Genomic DNA, 13,682 nt, shown 5'->3' with positions numbered 1-13,682 from the left:
TCCGACTTTTGAAATTGCTGAGGTGGTGCTTCAGGTCGGTTGTCCCATCGTATAGGTTCATGTCGGGAGTTTTAAAGTTTCTAGAAACTTTAGTCCTCATGATATCTTCGGTGAAAGGATCTTCTCCCCCCAATGGGGTATCTTCCTGAGCTGTGCGGGAATCCTTATTTCAAAGGTCGGATTTTATCTTTGAGAGCCTCTCCTCTAGCTCCCTTTGCTGTTTGATCTCCTTCCTTAAGCTTCTCTCCGTTTTTTGCTGTCACTCTAATTCCTGCTCCAGTTGTTTAAGTCGACCATGGTGTCCATGTAGCAATCCTATGAGGTTGGCACTATGAGGTTGTTATTCCCTTTCGGGGAGACGAACCTCGGATGGGATTCTCCTTTGGTGTTGGTCATTGGAGTGGCCTTCACCATAAGGTCCCTTCATTCTTGGGGGGAGATATGACTAAAGCTTGGTCGTTGTTTACCCTGTCTTGGTATTCTTGTTCTTATTCAGACGCTGTAGGTTGACAAACCCCAATTTGACGGTTTATTTTGTATTGAATTTAGAGTATTTTGATAACCTTTTGCCACATTTAGCCTATGAATTAGCATGGTTTTGTTATCTCTCCCATATTTGTGCTTAAGTGTAAAAACATGCTTTTTAAGCCGTATTTTGATGAATTCTAATTTCCCCTTGATTCCATAAGATACCTTGATGTGTTTGCTAGTAATTCCAGGATTGAAATAGGCTAGGCATGGATCAAAGAAGCAAGGAAGAAAGCATGCAGATGGAGAGAAGCACAAAAAGCCAAAGAATTGATCTAGGCCATGCACGCGCACGCGCACAAGGCGCTCGCGCGCACATTGCAGAATCGACCAGGGACGCGCACGCGTATCGTGCGCGCACGCGTCAGTGACCGCACATGACCTCATTAATGCAACACGTGCCTGGCAATTTGAGAGGGTTTCTGAACCCATTTTTGGCGCCAATTGCTAGGAGAAAGGAATAAAAGGGTCAAGGATTGAGGGGAAGGCATGTGGTTGAATTCAGGGAATCATATAGCATAATTAGGATTAGTTTAGAGAGAGAAGCTCTCACTTCTCTCTAGAATTAGGATTAGGTTTAGGTTAATCTCTTCTTAGATCTAGATTTAATTCATGCTTTGATTCAATTTTCCTTTATCAATTCTTAATCCTCTCCTCTTCCTCTTTCTAGTTATGTGCTTTGATAATTGTAATTCTTCATTTTGTTTTGGATAGATTGTTGCCCTTTGTTTTCTTTCAATAATGCAATTTGAGGTAATTCATGATAATTGTGATGTCCTTGATTGTTGTTGATTAATTCTTTGCAATAATTGTTGTTAGATTCTATTCTTATTATCAATTTACTATGCTTTTCTTTTATGCCTTCCAAGTGTTTGATGAAATGTTTGGTTGGGTTTTAGTGTAGGTTTTGTTCCTCTTGGCCTAAGTAGAGTAGTTAGTGACTCTTGAGTTATCTAATTCCTTTGTTGATTGATAATTAGAAGTTGCTAATTGATTTGAATGCCTCTAAAGCTAGTCTTTCCTTTAGGAGTTGATTAGGACTTGAGGAATCAAATTGATTCATCCACTTGACTCTCCTTCATGGTTAGAGGTTAACTAAGTGGTAGTAATGAACAATTCTCATCACAATTGAGAAGGATAACTAGGATAGGACTTCTAATTTTCATACCTTGCCAAGAGCCTTTTATAGTTGTTAGTTTATTTTCATTGCCATTTACTTTTCATGCTTCTTATCCAAAACCCCAAAATAACTCACAACCAATAACAAGACACTTTATTGTAATTCCTAGGGAGGACGACCCGAGGTTTGAATACTTCGGTTTATAAATTTTAGGGGTTTGTACTAGTGACAAACAACTTTTTGTATGAAAGGATTATTGTTTGGTTTAGAAACTATACTTTACAACGAGATTTCATTAGTGAAATTCTAAACCGTCAAAAATCCAATCATCATATGTCCGTCTTCATACTGATCATTTGCCATGGAGTGCTATTTCTCAGGTCCCCGACAACAGCGCCAATGTTCCGAGGGTTACCTGAAACCGGATAATGTTTGGGCTTGGAGGCAAGGCCCAAATGCTCGAGGGAGTGGTCTCTGACTTGTCCCGTGTCAGAGAGCCACTGACGAACTGAATTCCTGTGCGGTCTAGAATTTTGACAAAATAAATCCTCGTTGCAAGTATAGCTTCAAAACCGGCAAGGAATCCCTTTCGTACAAAAGCTTGGTTGTCACAAGTAACAAAACCCAATAAAATTGATACCAAAATATTCAAACCTCGGGTCGTCTTCTAAAAGAATTGCAGGGAGGTGTTCTTATTATTGGTTATGGAAAATGTATCTTTTTGGGGTTTTAAAATAGGTTGAACAAGAAAAGTAAATTACAAGAAATTAAATTAATAACTAATAAAGCTCTTGGCAAGGTATGAGAAATTGAAGTCCTATCCTAGTTATCCTTATCATGTGTGATGAGAATTGGACTCTGCTCCCACTTTAGTTAGCCCTTACTAAATAAAGAAAAGTCAAGCGGACTAATTAATTTGATCCTCAAGTCCTAATCAATTCCTACGAAAAGACTAGAGTTATTGGAGTACAAATTAATCAGCAAAGAATTCCAATTTCAATCAACAGCTGAGTTTGATAACTCAAGTGTTACTAATTACTCAACCAAAGCTAAGAGTGTAAAAAGCTAAATTAAAATTATAAATATAAAATACCTCAAATTGAATTAATAAAGATATCAAATGTAATATGGAAAAGTTTATAAGCCAATTTGGTAACATAAGTCATTAATAAATAAAAGCATTAAAGTATCTAAAAGTAGAAGAGAAGTCAAAATAAAGGAATATTGAACCTGGTATGAAGAAACAATCCTAATGACTAAAAGAAATCCTAATCCTAAAACCTAAAAGAGAGGAGAGAATCTCTCTCTCTCTAAAAACTACATCTAATCCTAAAATTATGAATTATGAGTAAATAATCAGTATGAATTGAGTATCTGCATGTTCCCTGGCTTTATTCTGTGTTTCTGGGCCGAAAACTGGGTCAAAATGCGGCCCGAACTTGCCCCCAACGTTTCTTGAATTTTCTGCAGATCGCGCATGTCACGCATACGCGTCGGTCACGCGTACGCGTCGTTCGACGATTTTCCTCTCCACGCGTGTGCGTCAGGCACGCGCTCGCGTCGTTTGTGCGAACTCCAATCCACGTGTACGCGTCAAACACACGTACGCATCGCTATGATTTTGTCCAAATCACGCACACGCGTCAGCCATGTGTGCGCGTCGCTGTTCGCTGGTTGTCTCCTTTATTTCTTGTGCTCCTTTCCTTTTTACAATCTTCTCTCCATTCTCTAAGTCATTCCTGTCCTATGAAGCCTGAAACACTTAACACACAGATCACGACATCGAATGGTATAAAGGTGAATTAAAATAGGTAATTAAAAGATCTCTAGGAAGCAAGTTTTCAACCATAGAACTAAACTAGGAAGGAATTGTAAAATCATGCAAATCATATGAATAAGTGGGCAAGAATTTGATAAAAACCACTCAATTAAACATAATATAAACCATAAAATAGTGGTTTATCAACCTCCTCACACTTAAACATTAGCATATCCTCATGCTTAGCTTAAGGAGATAAAATAAATGAGTAGGAAAAAAGCAAGACTTATGCAATGAAACCTATGAATGTGAATGCAACTACATGCTAAGATGTTACTTGGTTAAAAGCAAACAAGTTCTTCAAGACAAATACAAACCAAATTCCACTAATTCAAATTGTACAATAAAAAGCAAGTAAACTTGTAAGAAGATAGCTCATGAAAGCAGAGAACATAGAATTAAGCACTGAACCCTTACTGGTAGTGTATATCACTCTAACTCTCAAGTGTCTAGGGTCAATCACTTTACTCTTCCCTAGTCATGCTTTCTCAATCTTGTTCTTCATCTAACCAATCAACAAATATTTAGTATACCAATGCAAACATCATGAGGTCTTTTCAGGGTTGTAATGGGGCTGAGGTAAAGGTAAGGATACATGTATGGCCAAGTGAGCTATAATATGAATCTTTGACTAACCTAAGATTTCACCAAACATACACAATCTATGTATTTCTAAAAATCACACCCAACTACCCATAATTCCCACTTTTGTATAATTCCCATACTCATGTACCAAATTTTTTATATTTCTTTACTTTTATCACATGTGCATTGATCTTTATTAAAGCATAACATTGGGGTAATTTTATCCCGTTATTCATTTACTTTTTTTTTGAAATATAACTTATCAATGCAGATGGATTTTTAATTATTTTTTTTTTGTTTTACATGAGTAGGTTCCCAAATTCCCAATATTAAAATAAATTAGAAACATGATACATTCCCTTATTAACCCATGTTCCTACAGTTTTCCCACACTTAGTTGATTCACAATCTCTATCTTAAGCTAACCAAATATTCAATTGGGGTAATTAATTGTTTTTTCACTTAAGACTAGTGATGTGGTAAAATATAGAATAAATGGGATTAAAAGGCTCAAAGTGGTTAACAAGGGTGACATAAAAGGGTAGGCTTATTTGGGAGAAGTGAACTAAAACAAGTAATGGCCTCAATCATATGCAAGCATATAAATATACTAAACAATGGACATATAGAATGGAACAAATCAAAGATTGCAATCATAGAGAAGGAAACACACAAGAATAAAATATTATGGTTAAATAATGTAACCATGTAATTATGCTCAAATCTCACAGATTGTGTGTTCTTTAGCTCTAAACCATGTTCCAATTTACAGTCTTCAAACAAGTTTTAACACAAAAGTTTTGATTTAAATTAGTGAAAATTTCAAAAATAGGGTCTTAAAAAGAAATTTATTACTTTAACCAAGTAGAATATGCATAAAATCAAACAAACATGCAATTAAAGATTAGTGTTGAGAAGAAAATAACTAACTCATGGAGATCAGTATCGACCTCCCCACACTTAAAGATTGCACCGTCCTCGGTGCATGCTAAGATGTGCAAGTGGACGGGTTTCTCTAACTAACGCTTGTAGGTGGGGGTGCCTTAGCTGGAGGTCTCTTGGTTCCTTTCCGTGTCAGTGTCTTGTCAGTGGCCTTCTCTTTTCTTTTCTGGGTACCCATGTCTAAAGAAGAAAGAAAAGGAAGAATATTAAATATAGAGAACGAAAGAACCGAGAGGAAGAGATTCCAAGTGATAATGAATGCCAAAGAGAGGATAATAGCTTAAATACATGGTAGCTACAACATGTATGTAAGACATCATTTAAGAGCGAAAAGGCAATTCATAATAAAATAGATGCAAGAGGTAAAAGCATACAAGGAATAGGCATGAGAAGTATAGCTCAAGCATCAAGTATCAGATGTGCCAAATTAAAGAGCATGTGTAATGATGACAATCGTGAATGATAATTCCAAATACATGTGGCATCCAAGTATTGTGAAAAAGAGGCATGAAAATAGAAGAGTAAAACAAAATATGATTCAAAATGTCATAGGAGCTTTTTCACAAACACTTGTTGTGCAATGTGAAAATAGGAATGAAAATAATATAATCCAAATGTATATGAGTGCCAAAATTAAGTGCAATTGTCAAATCACTCCTTAAAAAATCCACAAGCTCAAGTATAGTAAGGTATGACCAAAATAGAATTCTAACACCAATATAAGAATGCATGAAAAAGAAAGAAGAAAAGAAACCAAAATAATGAAACCATAAATAAATGCAGCAAATTAAAAGGATAAAAGAGTAGAGGGGGAGAAGAAAAGAAAGAAAGAAGAATGAAAGAAGTAGGAATGAAAAAGAATTAGGATTGGGGGAAAGATAATCAGGCGCTGAGATGGTTCAATCATGCGTCGCATGCGACATGTATACGTGCAGCACGCGTATGCGTGGATCGCATAAAGTTCAAGTGACGCGTACGCGTCGGGAACGCGTACGCGTGTGGAACGCGTACGCGTCGGGAACGCGTACGCGTGGATGGCCATTGTGGAAAAGCGACGCGCACGTGTCAGGGACGTGTACACGTGATGGGGCTTGTGCTCCTAGCACAGTTCCAGCCCCACACCAACACAACTTTCTAGCCAAACATCATTTACGCCGATTTTACATAGTCACGCGTGCGTGTCAATGGCGCGTACGCGTGGTTTGAATTTTTCGCAGGAGATGCGTACGCGTGAGGTACACAAACACTTGGCATGGTTTGTGCGGCACGCACCACTCCTGCGCGTCTCTCACGCAACTCTCTGTTCAAGGGCGCATAGACACATGACGCGTGCGCGTCGTAGATGCTTGCGCGTCGAACCCCTTTTTTTAATATGCAGTATGCAGAATGCAAAATGCAGATGCTGACATGATGAATGAACACTAATAAAAACAAGATAAAATAAAACTGAGAAGAAAACAAAATAAAGTAAAACTAAGACTGAGAAAGAACGATTATACCATGGTGGGTTGTCTCCCACCTAGCACTTTTAGTTAAAGTCCTTAAGTTGGACATTTGGTGAACTCCTTGTCATGGTGGCTTGTGCTTGTACTGATCCTTGAATCGCCACCAATGTTTGTAATTCCAGTGGCCTTCAGGATCCCAAACTAGGCGCAGAAAGCCTTCAAGCAAGTTGAAGCAAGTGACAAGGCCCCAAGAGTGTTGATTGTTGGAATGAATTCTGGGGTCCCAAACCTTGCTTTTGCACCCGTCTTCTTGTTGAGCAATATTGTTCCATCCGGGTGGCAAGCAGTCTGAATTCTCACTGAAGTCACCAAATAACATCCTAGACCCATTCAATTGAGCTTTACACCAACCTTTGTGTTTAAACTTTGAGCACACAACCATGTTGAACCTTGCTTGACAACTCCAACCACTAACCATCTTCCTCTTACTCTTAATGTCACAAAGAGCTCTAAGCTGACCATCTGTCTCAAGTAAAGCATATTCAAGTGAGCTAATTAAGCTTAGAGATGAGAGATTTACCCACTTGAATGAAGGAATGGATGGTGATGACTTTGGGGGAGAGGTCTCCAACATCTTTGGCAAGGTGATTTCTAGCTCCATTCCCTTAAGCTCTTCTATAAACTCGCGAAGATGATCCCTACTCTCTTGTTCTATGTCAATAGCATAACTGGGATAATATTGCTTTTGGATTGATGGATGTGGGTGATCTTCCATAGAGGGTGGTGATGGGATGGAAAGATCATTATGTAGTTGAAAAGAAAGTGCACTAGAGCTTGAGGGTTGAATATTAGAGGTAGAGGATTGGTTCATGCGGGATATAAGATTTTGGAGTGTAGAGGTGAGACCAATAATGTTAGAGATGCGTGTGTTGTTATCCAATGGAGGTTGGGGTGGATAAGAGGGTTCATTTGTTGGGAGAGAGGGCTCATAATACGGAGGTGGTTCTTCTTGATAAGGATATGGAGATGGTGAATATTGAGGTGGTGGTTCTGGGTGTGGCTCATATGGTGGTTGGTGTGGTGGATAAGAATTAGGGTCATATGGGGGTGTTTGGTGGTAAGGGGCTTGTAAGTATGGTGGTTCAAAGCTATGTTGAGGAGGAGGTTCATAGGCATATGGTGGTGGTTGTTGATAATCAAAAGAGTGCTTACCATAGCCGTCATCTTGGTATGCCTTTTGGAAGGGCTCTTGGTTATAGTATGTTGGTGGAGGTTGTTGCTAAGATGGTTGATCAAATCCTTGTGGCTCCTTCCATCTTTGGTTGTCCCATCCTTGATACATGTTCTCATTGTAATCTCCTCTCCCTGCAACATAATTGTAACCAAACTCATAGCCAAAGTTGTGAGAGTTCATGGTAGCTAAAGAAAATAAAAATAATAAAAATTAATGAAAATAACTCTTAAAACTAGAAATACTAACAACAATATAAGATAAAAATTTGAAAAGGTTTGATTTTAAAAATTTTAAATTTAAATTTTAAAATTTTAATTTTGAATTTTAGAATTTAAATATTGAAATTTGAAATTTTGATTTTGAAATAAGATAAGATAAGATTTTGAAAAAGATATTATTATTGAAAAAAAATTGGATTTTGAAATTTAAAACTAAGATAAGATAAGATAAAAATTTTAAAATAAAATTCTGAATTTTTTTTTATGTAATTTTCAAAAAATTCAGTTAAAATAAAGAGAAAAGATATTTTTTGAATTTAATGAGGAAAGAGAAAAAAATAATAAAATGACACCAAATTTAGAATTTTTAGATCAAAGCGAAGAAAACAAACAAAAAAAGTATTTACAATAACCAATAACAAGGCACACGTTTGCAATTTCCCGGCAACGGCGCCATTTTTGACGAACTGAATTTCTGCGTGGTCTAGAATTTTGACAAAATAAATCTTCATTGCAAGTATAGCTTTTAAACTGGCAAGGAATCTGTAGTAACCGACAAGAAAAAAAAAAGGGGGGGAGAGCACGTGGGGGGCACATGCCCCCACTTAAACATTTCTTTTCTCTTCTCCGTGCCCCCCTCCTTCGACACTCCCCTTCTTTCTTTCATTTCTTCTTTTTATTTCTTCCTAACAACAACACTAAAAATCCTCTCTTCTCTTCCTTTCTCAACTACAATTCCTCATCTCTTCTCCTTGCATCAACCACCCTATATCATCAAACTCACCTTTATCATCTTGCTTTCTTTTCTTCTCTACTCTACCTCTGTTTATTCAAAATCTTATTTTCTCAAAACCTCCAAATCATGTGATTTCAACTTAATGAGTGAAGGAACCATTCAATCCTTGAGTTCCAATTATTATTGAGGCTTCAAGGTAACTCTTTGACTCAATAATTAGCCATATTCCCAATTTTTGTCATCTATATATTTATGGGTATGTATAAATCCGAATTAGGGTTAGAAAATTTGGGGCTTTTGTCAAGGTGAGTAAGATTATGTTAATTGACAATATTAGTAGCTCACAAATATCATTATTGTCATATTTCTAGAGTTGTAGAATTATTGGACATCATTTGGTAGCTCGTTGACGCGCTCAGAGTTGCTTCCGGTTCTTTGGAATCAAGTTGTGAGTGGATATTATATCTATAATTGTTTTTAAATATATTATTATCAATATCTATGTTGAATCATTAATTTTAGAGTTTGAAAATATTTTATTATTGTGATTTCTGAATTTTTGAAAATAAATATTGATTTGTGAAACTTACAATTTTATAAAAATACACACGAGATGATATTTATATATTTTGTAAAGTATAAATGTTTTCTTATTTGACCTTATTTAAATTTTAATTAAATTTTAGTATGCAATCCTATATATATTGATTTGTTATAGAATTTAGTAGTATGTTATAAGCACTAGAGATTTTTATAAGTGATTTGGTTTGGATTGGTTTGGGAGACTCTGACTAGAAAACCGTAGTTAACGGCGTTTATGACGTTAACCTAGATGCATCTGGCTCAGACTTCAGCTAGCAGGGGCGTTGCTAGCCTAACGTGTAGGCCACACGTTGGATCTGTTATACCGTACGGGCACACTAGAGGAAAGGGCTACCCTTAGAGGTGGAGCCGCCCTAGCTGTGTAATATCCGATTTGATTTGACTTCTGGAATGAGAACTCCCATTTCAGTTCATTCTGCTTACTTATTTATCTATTTATTTGCATAGTTACTTAATATGGATTCCTCATCTCTGAAAAGAAGTATAATTTTCATGGTAAAACTTGTATTGTCTCGTGTGGGTTATAGATATAATGTTTGCTCACTGAGTTGCAAAACTCACCCTATTATATTCCCATGTTTTTCAGATACAGGAGTCATTCCAGGTTCCATTCCACCTGCCCCTCAGTAGATCTTAGTCATTTTGGTGAGCCCTTCTTCTTTCCAAGGGCTAAGTATTATGTAATGGAACCTTTACTCAAAATTTAGATTATGTCAATGCTCCATATGTCACAGGCAGGATCCTCGTGTGGGTTATGTTATTTTGAATCTTGAACTGTTTAGGTAGTAATTATGATTTGGTTATGTAAGACTTATGGATTTAACTATATACTCTAGTTATCAACTTGATATATATATGATGCATATTTTGGATATATTTGGTTGTGGATATGGTTGGAATATGTTGTTGTCTTTGGAAATGGATGTTTATTTTTGATATAGGGAGTTAATACTTATGTTGGTAAGGTCCTAGAAACAGAGGAGGTTCTGTCCGTTTTTCTGAAAAATTTGGTCGTTTGGCTTACTGAGGGACTTGTCCCTTGAGCGCCAGTTATGGCTGGATTCGGGCCATGACAGAATCCCTTTCGTACAAAAGCTTGGTTGTCACAAGTAACAAAACCCAATAAAATTGATAACCAAAATATTCAAATCTCGGGTCGTCTTCTCAAGGAATTGCAGGGAGGTGTTCTTATTATTGGTTATGGAAAAAGTATCTTTTTGGGGTTTTAAAATAGGTTGAACAAGAAAAGTAAATTGCAAGAAATTAAATTAATAACTAATAAAGCTCTTGGCAAGGTATGAGAAATTGAAGTCATATCCTAGTTATCCTTATCAGGTGTGATGAGAATTGGACTCTGCTCCCACTTTAGTTAGCCTTTACTAAATAAGGAAAAGTCAAGCGGACTAATTAATTTGATCCTCAAGTCCTAATCAATTCCTATGGAAAGACTATAGTTATTGGAGTACAAATTAATCAGCAAAGAATTCCAATTTCAATCAATAGCTGAGTTTGATAACTCAAGTGTTACTAATTACTCAACCAAAGCTAAGAGTGTAAAAAGCTAAATTAAAATCATAAATATGAAATACCTCAAATTGAATTAATAAAGATATCAAATGTAACATGGAAAAGGTCATAAGCCAATTTGGCAACATAAGTCATTAATAAATAAAAGCATTAAAGTATCTAAAAGTAGAAGAGAAGTCAAAATAAAGGAATATTGAACCTGGTATGAAGAAACAATCCTAATGACAAAGAAATCCTAATCCTAAAACCTAAGAGAGATGAGAGAACCTCTCTCTCTAAAAACTACATATAATCCTAAAATTATGAATTATGAGTGAATGATCAGTATGAATTAAGTCTCTGCATGTTTCCTAGCTTTATTTTGTGTTTTTGGGCCGAAAACTGGGTCAAAACGCAGCCCGAACTTGCCCCCAGCGTCTGCAGATCGCGCATGTCACGCGTACGCGTCGGTCACGCGTACACGTCGTTTGACGATTTTCCTCTCCACGCGTATGCGTCGCTATGATTTTGTCCAAATCGCGCGCACGCGTTAGCCATGCGTGCGCGTCGCTGTTTGCTGGTTGTCACCTTTATTTCTTGTGCTCCTTTCCTTTTTGCAAGCTTCCTCTCCATTCTCTAAGTCATTCCTGCCCTATGAAGCCTGAAACACTTAACACATGGATCACGGCATCGAATGGTATAAAAGAGAATTAAAATACGTAATTAAAAGATTTCTAGGAAGCAAATTTTCAACCATAGAACTAAACTAGGAAAGAATTGTAAAATCATGCAAATCATATGAATAAGTGTGTAAGAATTTGATAAAAACCACTCAATTAAACACAATATAAACCGTAAAATAGTGGTTTATCAGCCGCCGTTCGAGTTGTGTGTTTGAAAAGGTGGGGGGTGGTACCTGCAAGACACTCCAATTCCTAAGTCAGTAAGGGATTAAACAGATTTTTGATGTATTGGAACTTAAAGGTACCTGAGTGTAAGATATTTATAGGTGATGAAAAAACTACCATTAGAGTAGTTTCACTTCTGGTGATAGATAACTGTCCATTTATCTTAGGACTGTTGAGATCTCCCTTCTAAAAGTGGGTGAGAGATTTAGGGAGACACTTACTTATGGTTGTATGAAAATATGTTCGACCGAGTCCAAAGTTACAGGTATAAAAATGCCAAATCCAAACACCATATTAACTACTGTTAATGTTACAATGCGGGGAAACCTTCTCGGAACCACTGACAAGCGGCCGAAACCCCTCTCTCCAACGAAGGCGCCACCCATCCTTCCGAGCGAGGTGATCGAGGAGATCCTGGTGAGGGTTCCGGCGAGTACCCTTGTGAAATTGAAGATTGTGTGCAAATCATGGAATGCACTCATCTCCAACCCCGAATTCGCCAGAGACCACCTTCACTGGTCAAGAGCAGATCCACGCATGACCCGCCCACGACTGATATATAGCTTTTCAGATGATCGCAAAATCCGATTTTCGAACCCATCCTCCCCTCTTAACGAAGCTGGGTTCTTCGAGATGGATGTTGGTCTGGATATCTTGGGTTCCTGCAATGGCTTGATCTGCCTCCGCTGGATGACCGGTTACCTGCGGCAATCCATCAGATTGTGGAATCCCTGTACCAGATCAGCATCCGATTGGTTGGAAATTGCGTCGCAACCGGGTGACATGTATGGTTTTGGCTATGATCGTGTGCATCATAATTACAAGTTTCTATATGGCCACAAAATTCACACTTTCGGTTCGAATTCTCGGACAACCATCGTGCAAGATCCCCCATCTTACGACCCCAAGCAGGCGATAGGGACGTTTGTGTATGGCACTCTAAATTGGGCAGCTCAGGCTCGTAGCAACTTTCTCGAATGGGTGATCCTTTCCTTTGACTTAGCCAACGAGAATTTTTGCCCATTGTCTCTGCCTGATATGGATAATAGTGAGGAGCGTTATGTTCCTGCCGTGGGTGCGTTGAGGGACAGGCTTTGTGTTTGTTTGAAGGAAAAGTATGGTCGTTGGATTTTCTGGGTGATGGAGGATTATGGAGTTCAAGAGTCTTGGACTAAGTTCATCACCATCTTTAGTAAGTCGCATCAATTAGATCGAAGGTTTTATCCATTTAAAGCCATGTACATGACGGAAAATGATGACGTTCTGGCTGTTTTCTTTAGTCCCTATCATAATGTATCTTTCAATTTAGTTATTATTAAAGCAGATGATGGCCGAGCATGGCAACGAAATGTTTACAAGGCAGATCATCAGGACTGCTATGTTTACCATGAAAGCTTGGTTTCGCCCTCCCATTTAGGTCTTCCAAGTTTTCACTACTGATTAAATCAAGTCAGTCCATGTTTATTGCTTAATGACTTTCTGTTTTATTTTATTGTTTACCTCAACTTGGTGACTCTACTTTTTGTCCCTATGATTATCCCCAATGGCTATCTCTATCATTACTGCATAATCTAATGCATAATGTTGGAAAACACTAAGCAATGTCCTAGGTATGCAGGCACTTACTCTTTTTGCCACCACTTCCATAAAATTTCCAGCCATAAAGTACAAACTAAATATAGGATGTAGCTTCAACATGAGAACTCTGTTTTGTGTTTCAAAAATTGGTGAGCACAAGGAAAACTTTCAAGTAAATATATTCAGCAAGAGAAGCTCTCATTAACATTTAAAATAATGGTATGACTTGAATATATTTATAGTTATATATACAACATAGGTGACAATCTACTAGAACATCAAAGATAATATCAGCCACTGACTAAGGTTTTTAAACATTCTTCAACAGATGCACTTATTAGATTTTAAACCTTTAATCACTTTGATCCACTCTTCAATTCTGTTTTCTATTTGCTGTTAAATTTGTCTATTTTGGAGCCCTTAAAGGGCATTTTTGTCCTCAGAACATCTATATAGTATA

The 13,682-nt window shown here is 37.3% G+C and overlaps 1 protein-coding gene and 1 long non-coding RNA gene across 2 annotated transcripts; both read left to right on the top strand.

Annotated features, from left to right (window-relative positions):
* Window positions 1–8,467: 8,467 nt before the first annotated feature.
* On the top strand, window positions 8,468–10,086 carry LOC112713103 (uncharacterized). The gene is made up of 3 exons (XR_003158091.3): window positions 8,468–8,823; window positions 8,999–9,075; window positions 9,817–10,086. It is a non-coding gene; the product is annotated as an uncharacterized lncRNA (long non-coding RNA).
* A 1,831-nt stretch (window positions 10,087–11,917) lies between these two features.
* LOC112709570 (F-box/kelch-repeat protein At3g23880-like) lies at window positions 11,918–13,084 on the top strand. The gene has a single exon (XM_025761456.2). It carries the CDS (start codon window positions 11,918–11,920, stop codon window positions 13,082–13,084), a length of 1,167 nt encoding a protein of 388 aa, XP_025617241.2.
* The last annotated feature ends 598 nt before the right edge of the window (window positions 13,085–13,682 follow it).

This window comes from Arachis hypogaea, chromosome 9 (assembly GCF_003086295.3).
Source record: "Arachis hypogaea cultivar Tifrunner chromosome 9, arahy.Tifrunner.gnm2.J5K5, whole genome shotgun sequence".
NCBI classification, from domain to species: domain Eukaryota; kingdom Viridiplantae; phylum Streptophyta; class Magnoliopsida; order Fabales; family Fabaceae; genus Arachis; species Arachis hypogaea.
The sequence above is the reverse complement of the archived record's forward strand: the minus strand, read 5'-3'. Positions and strand labels throughout refer to the sequence as shown.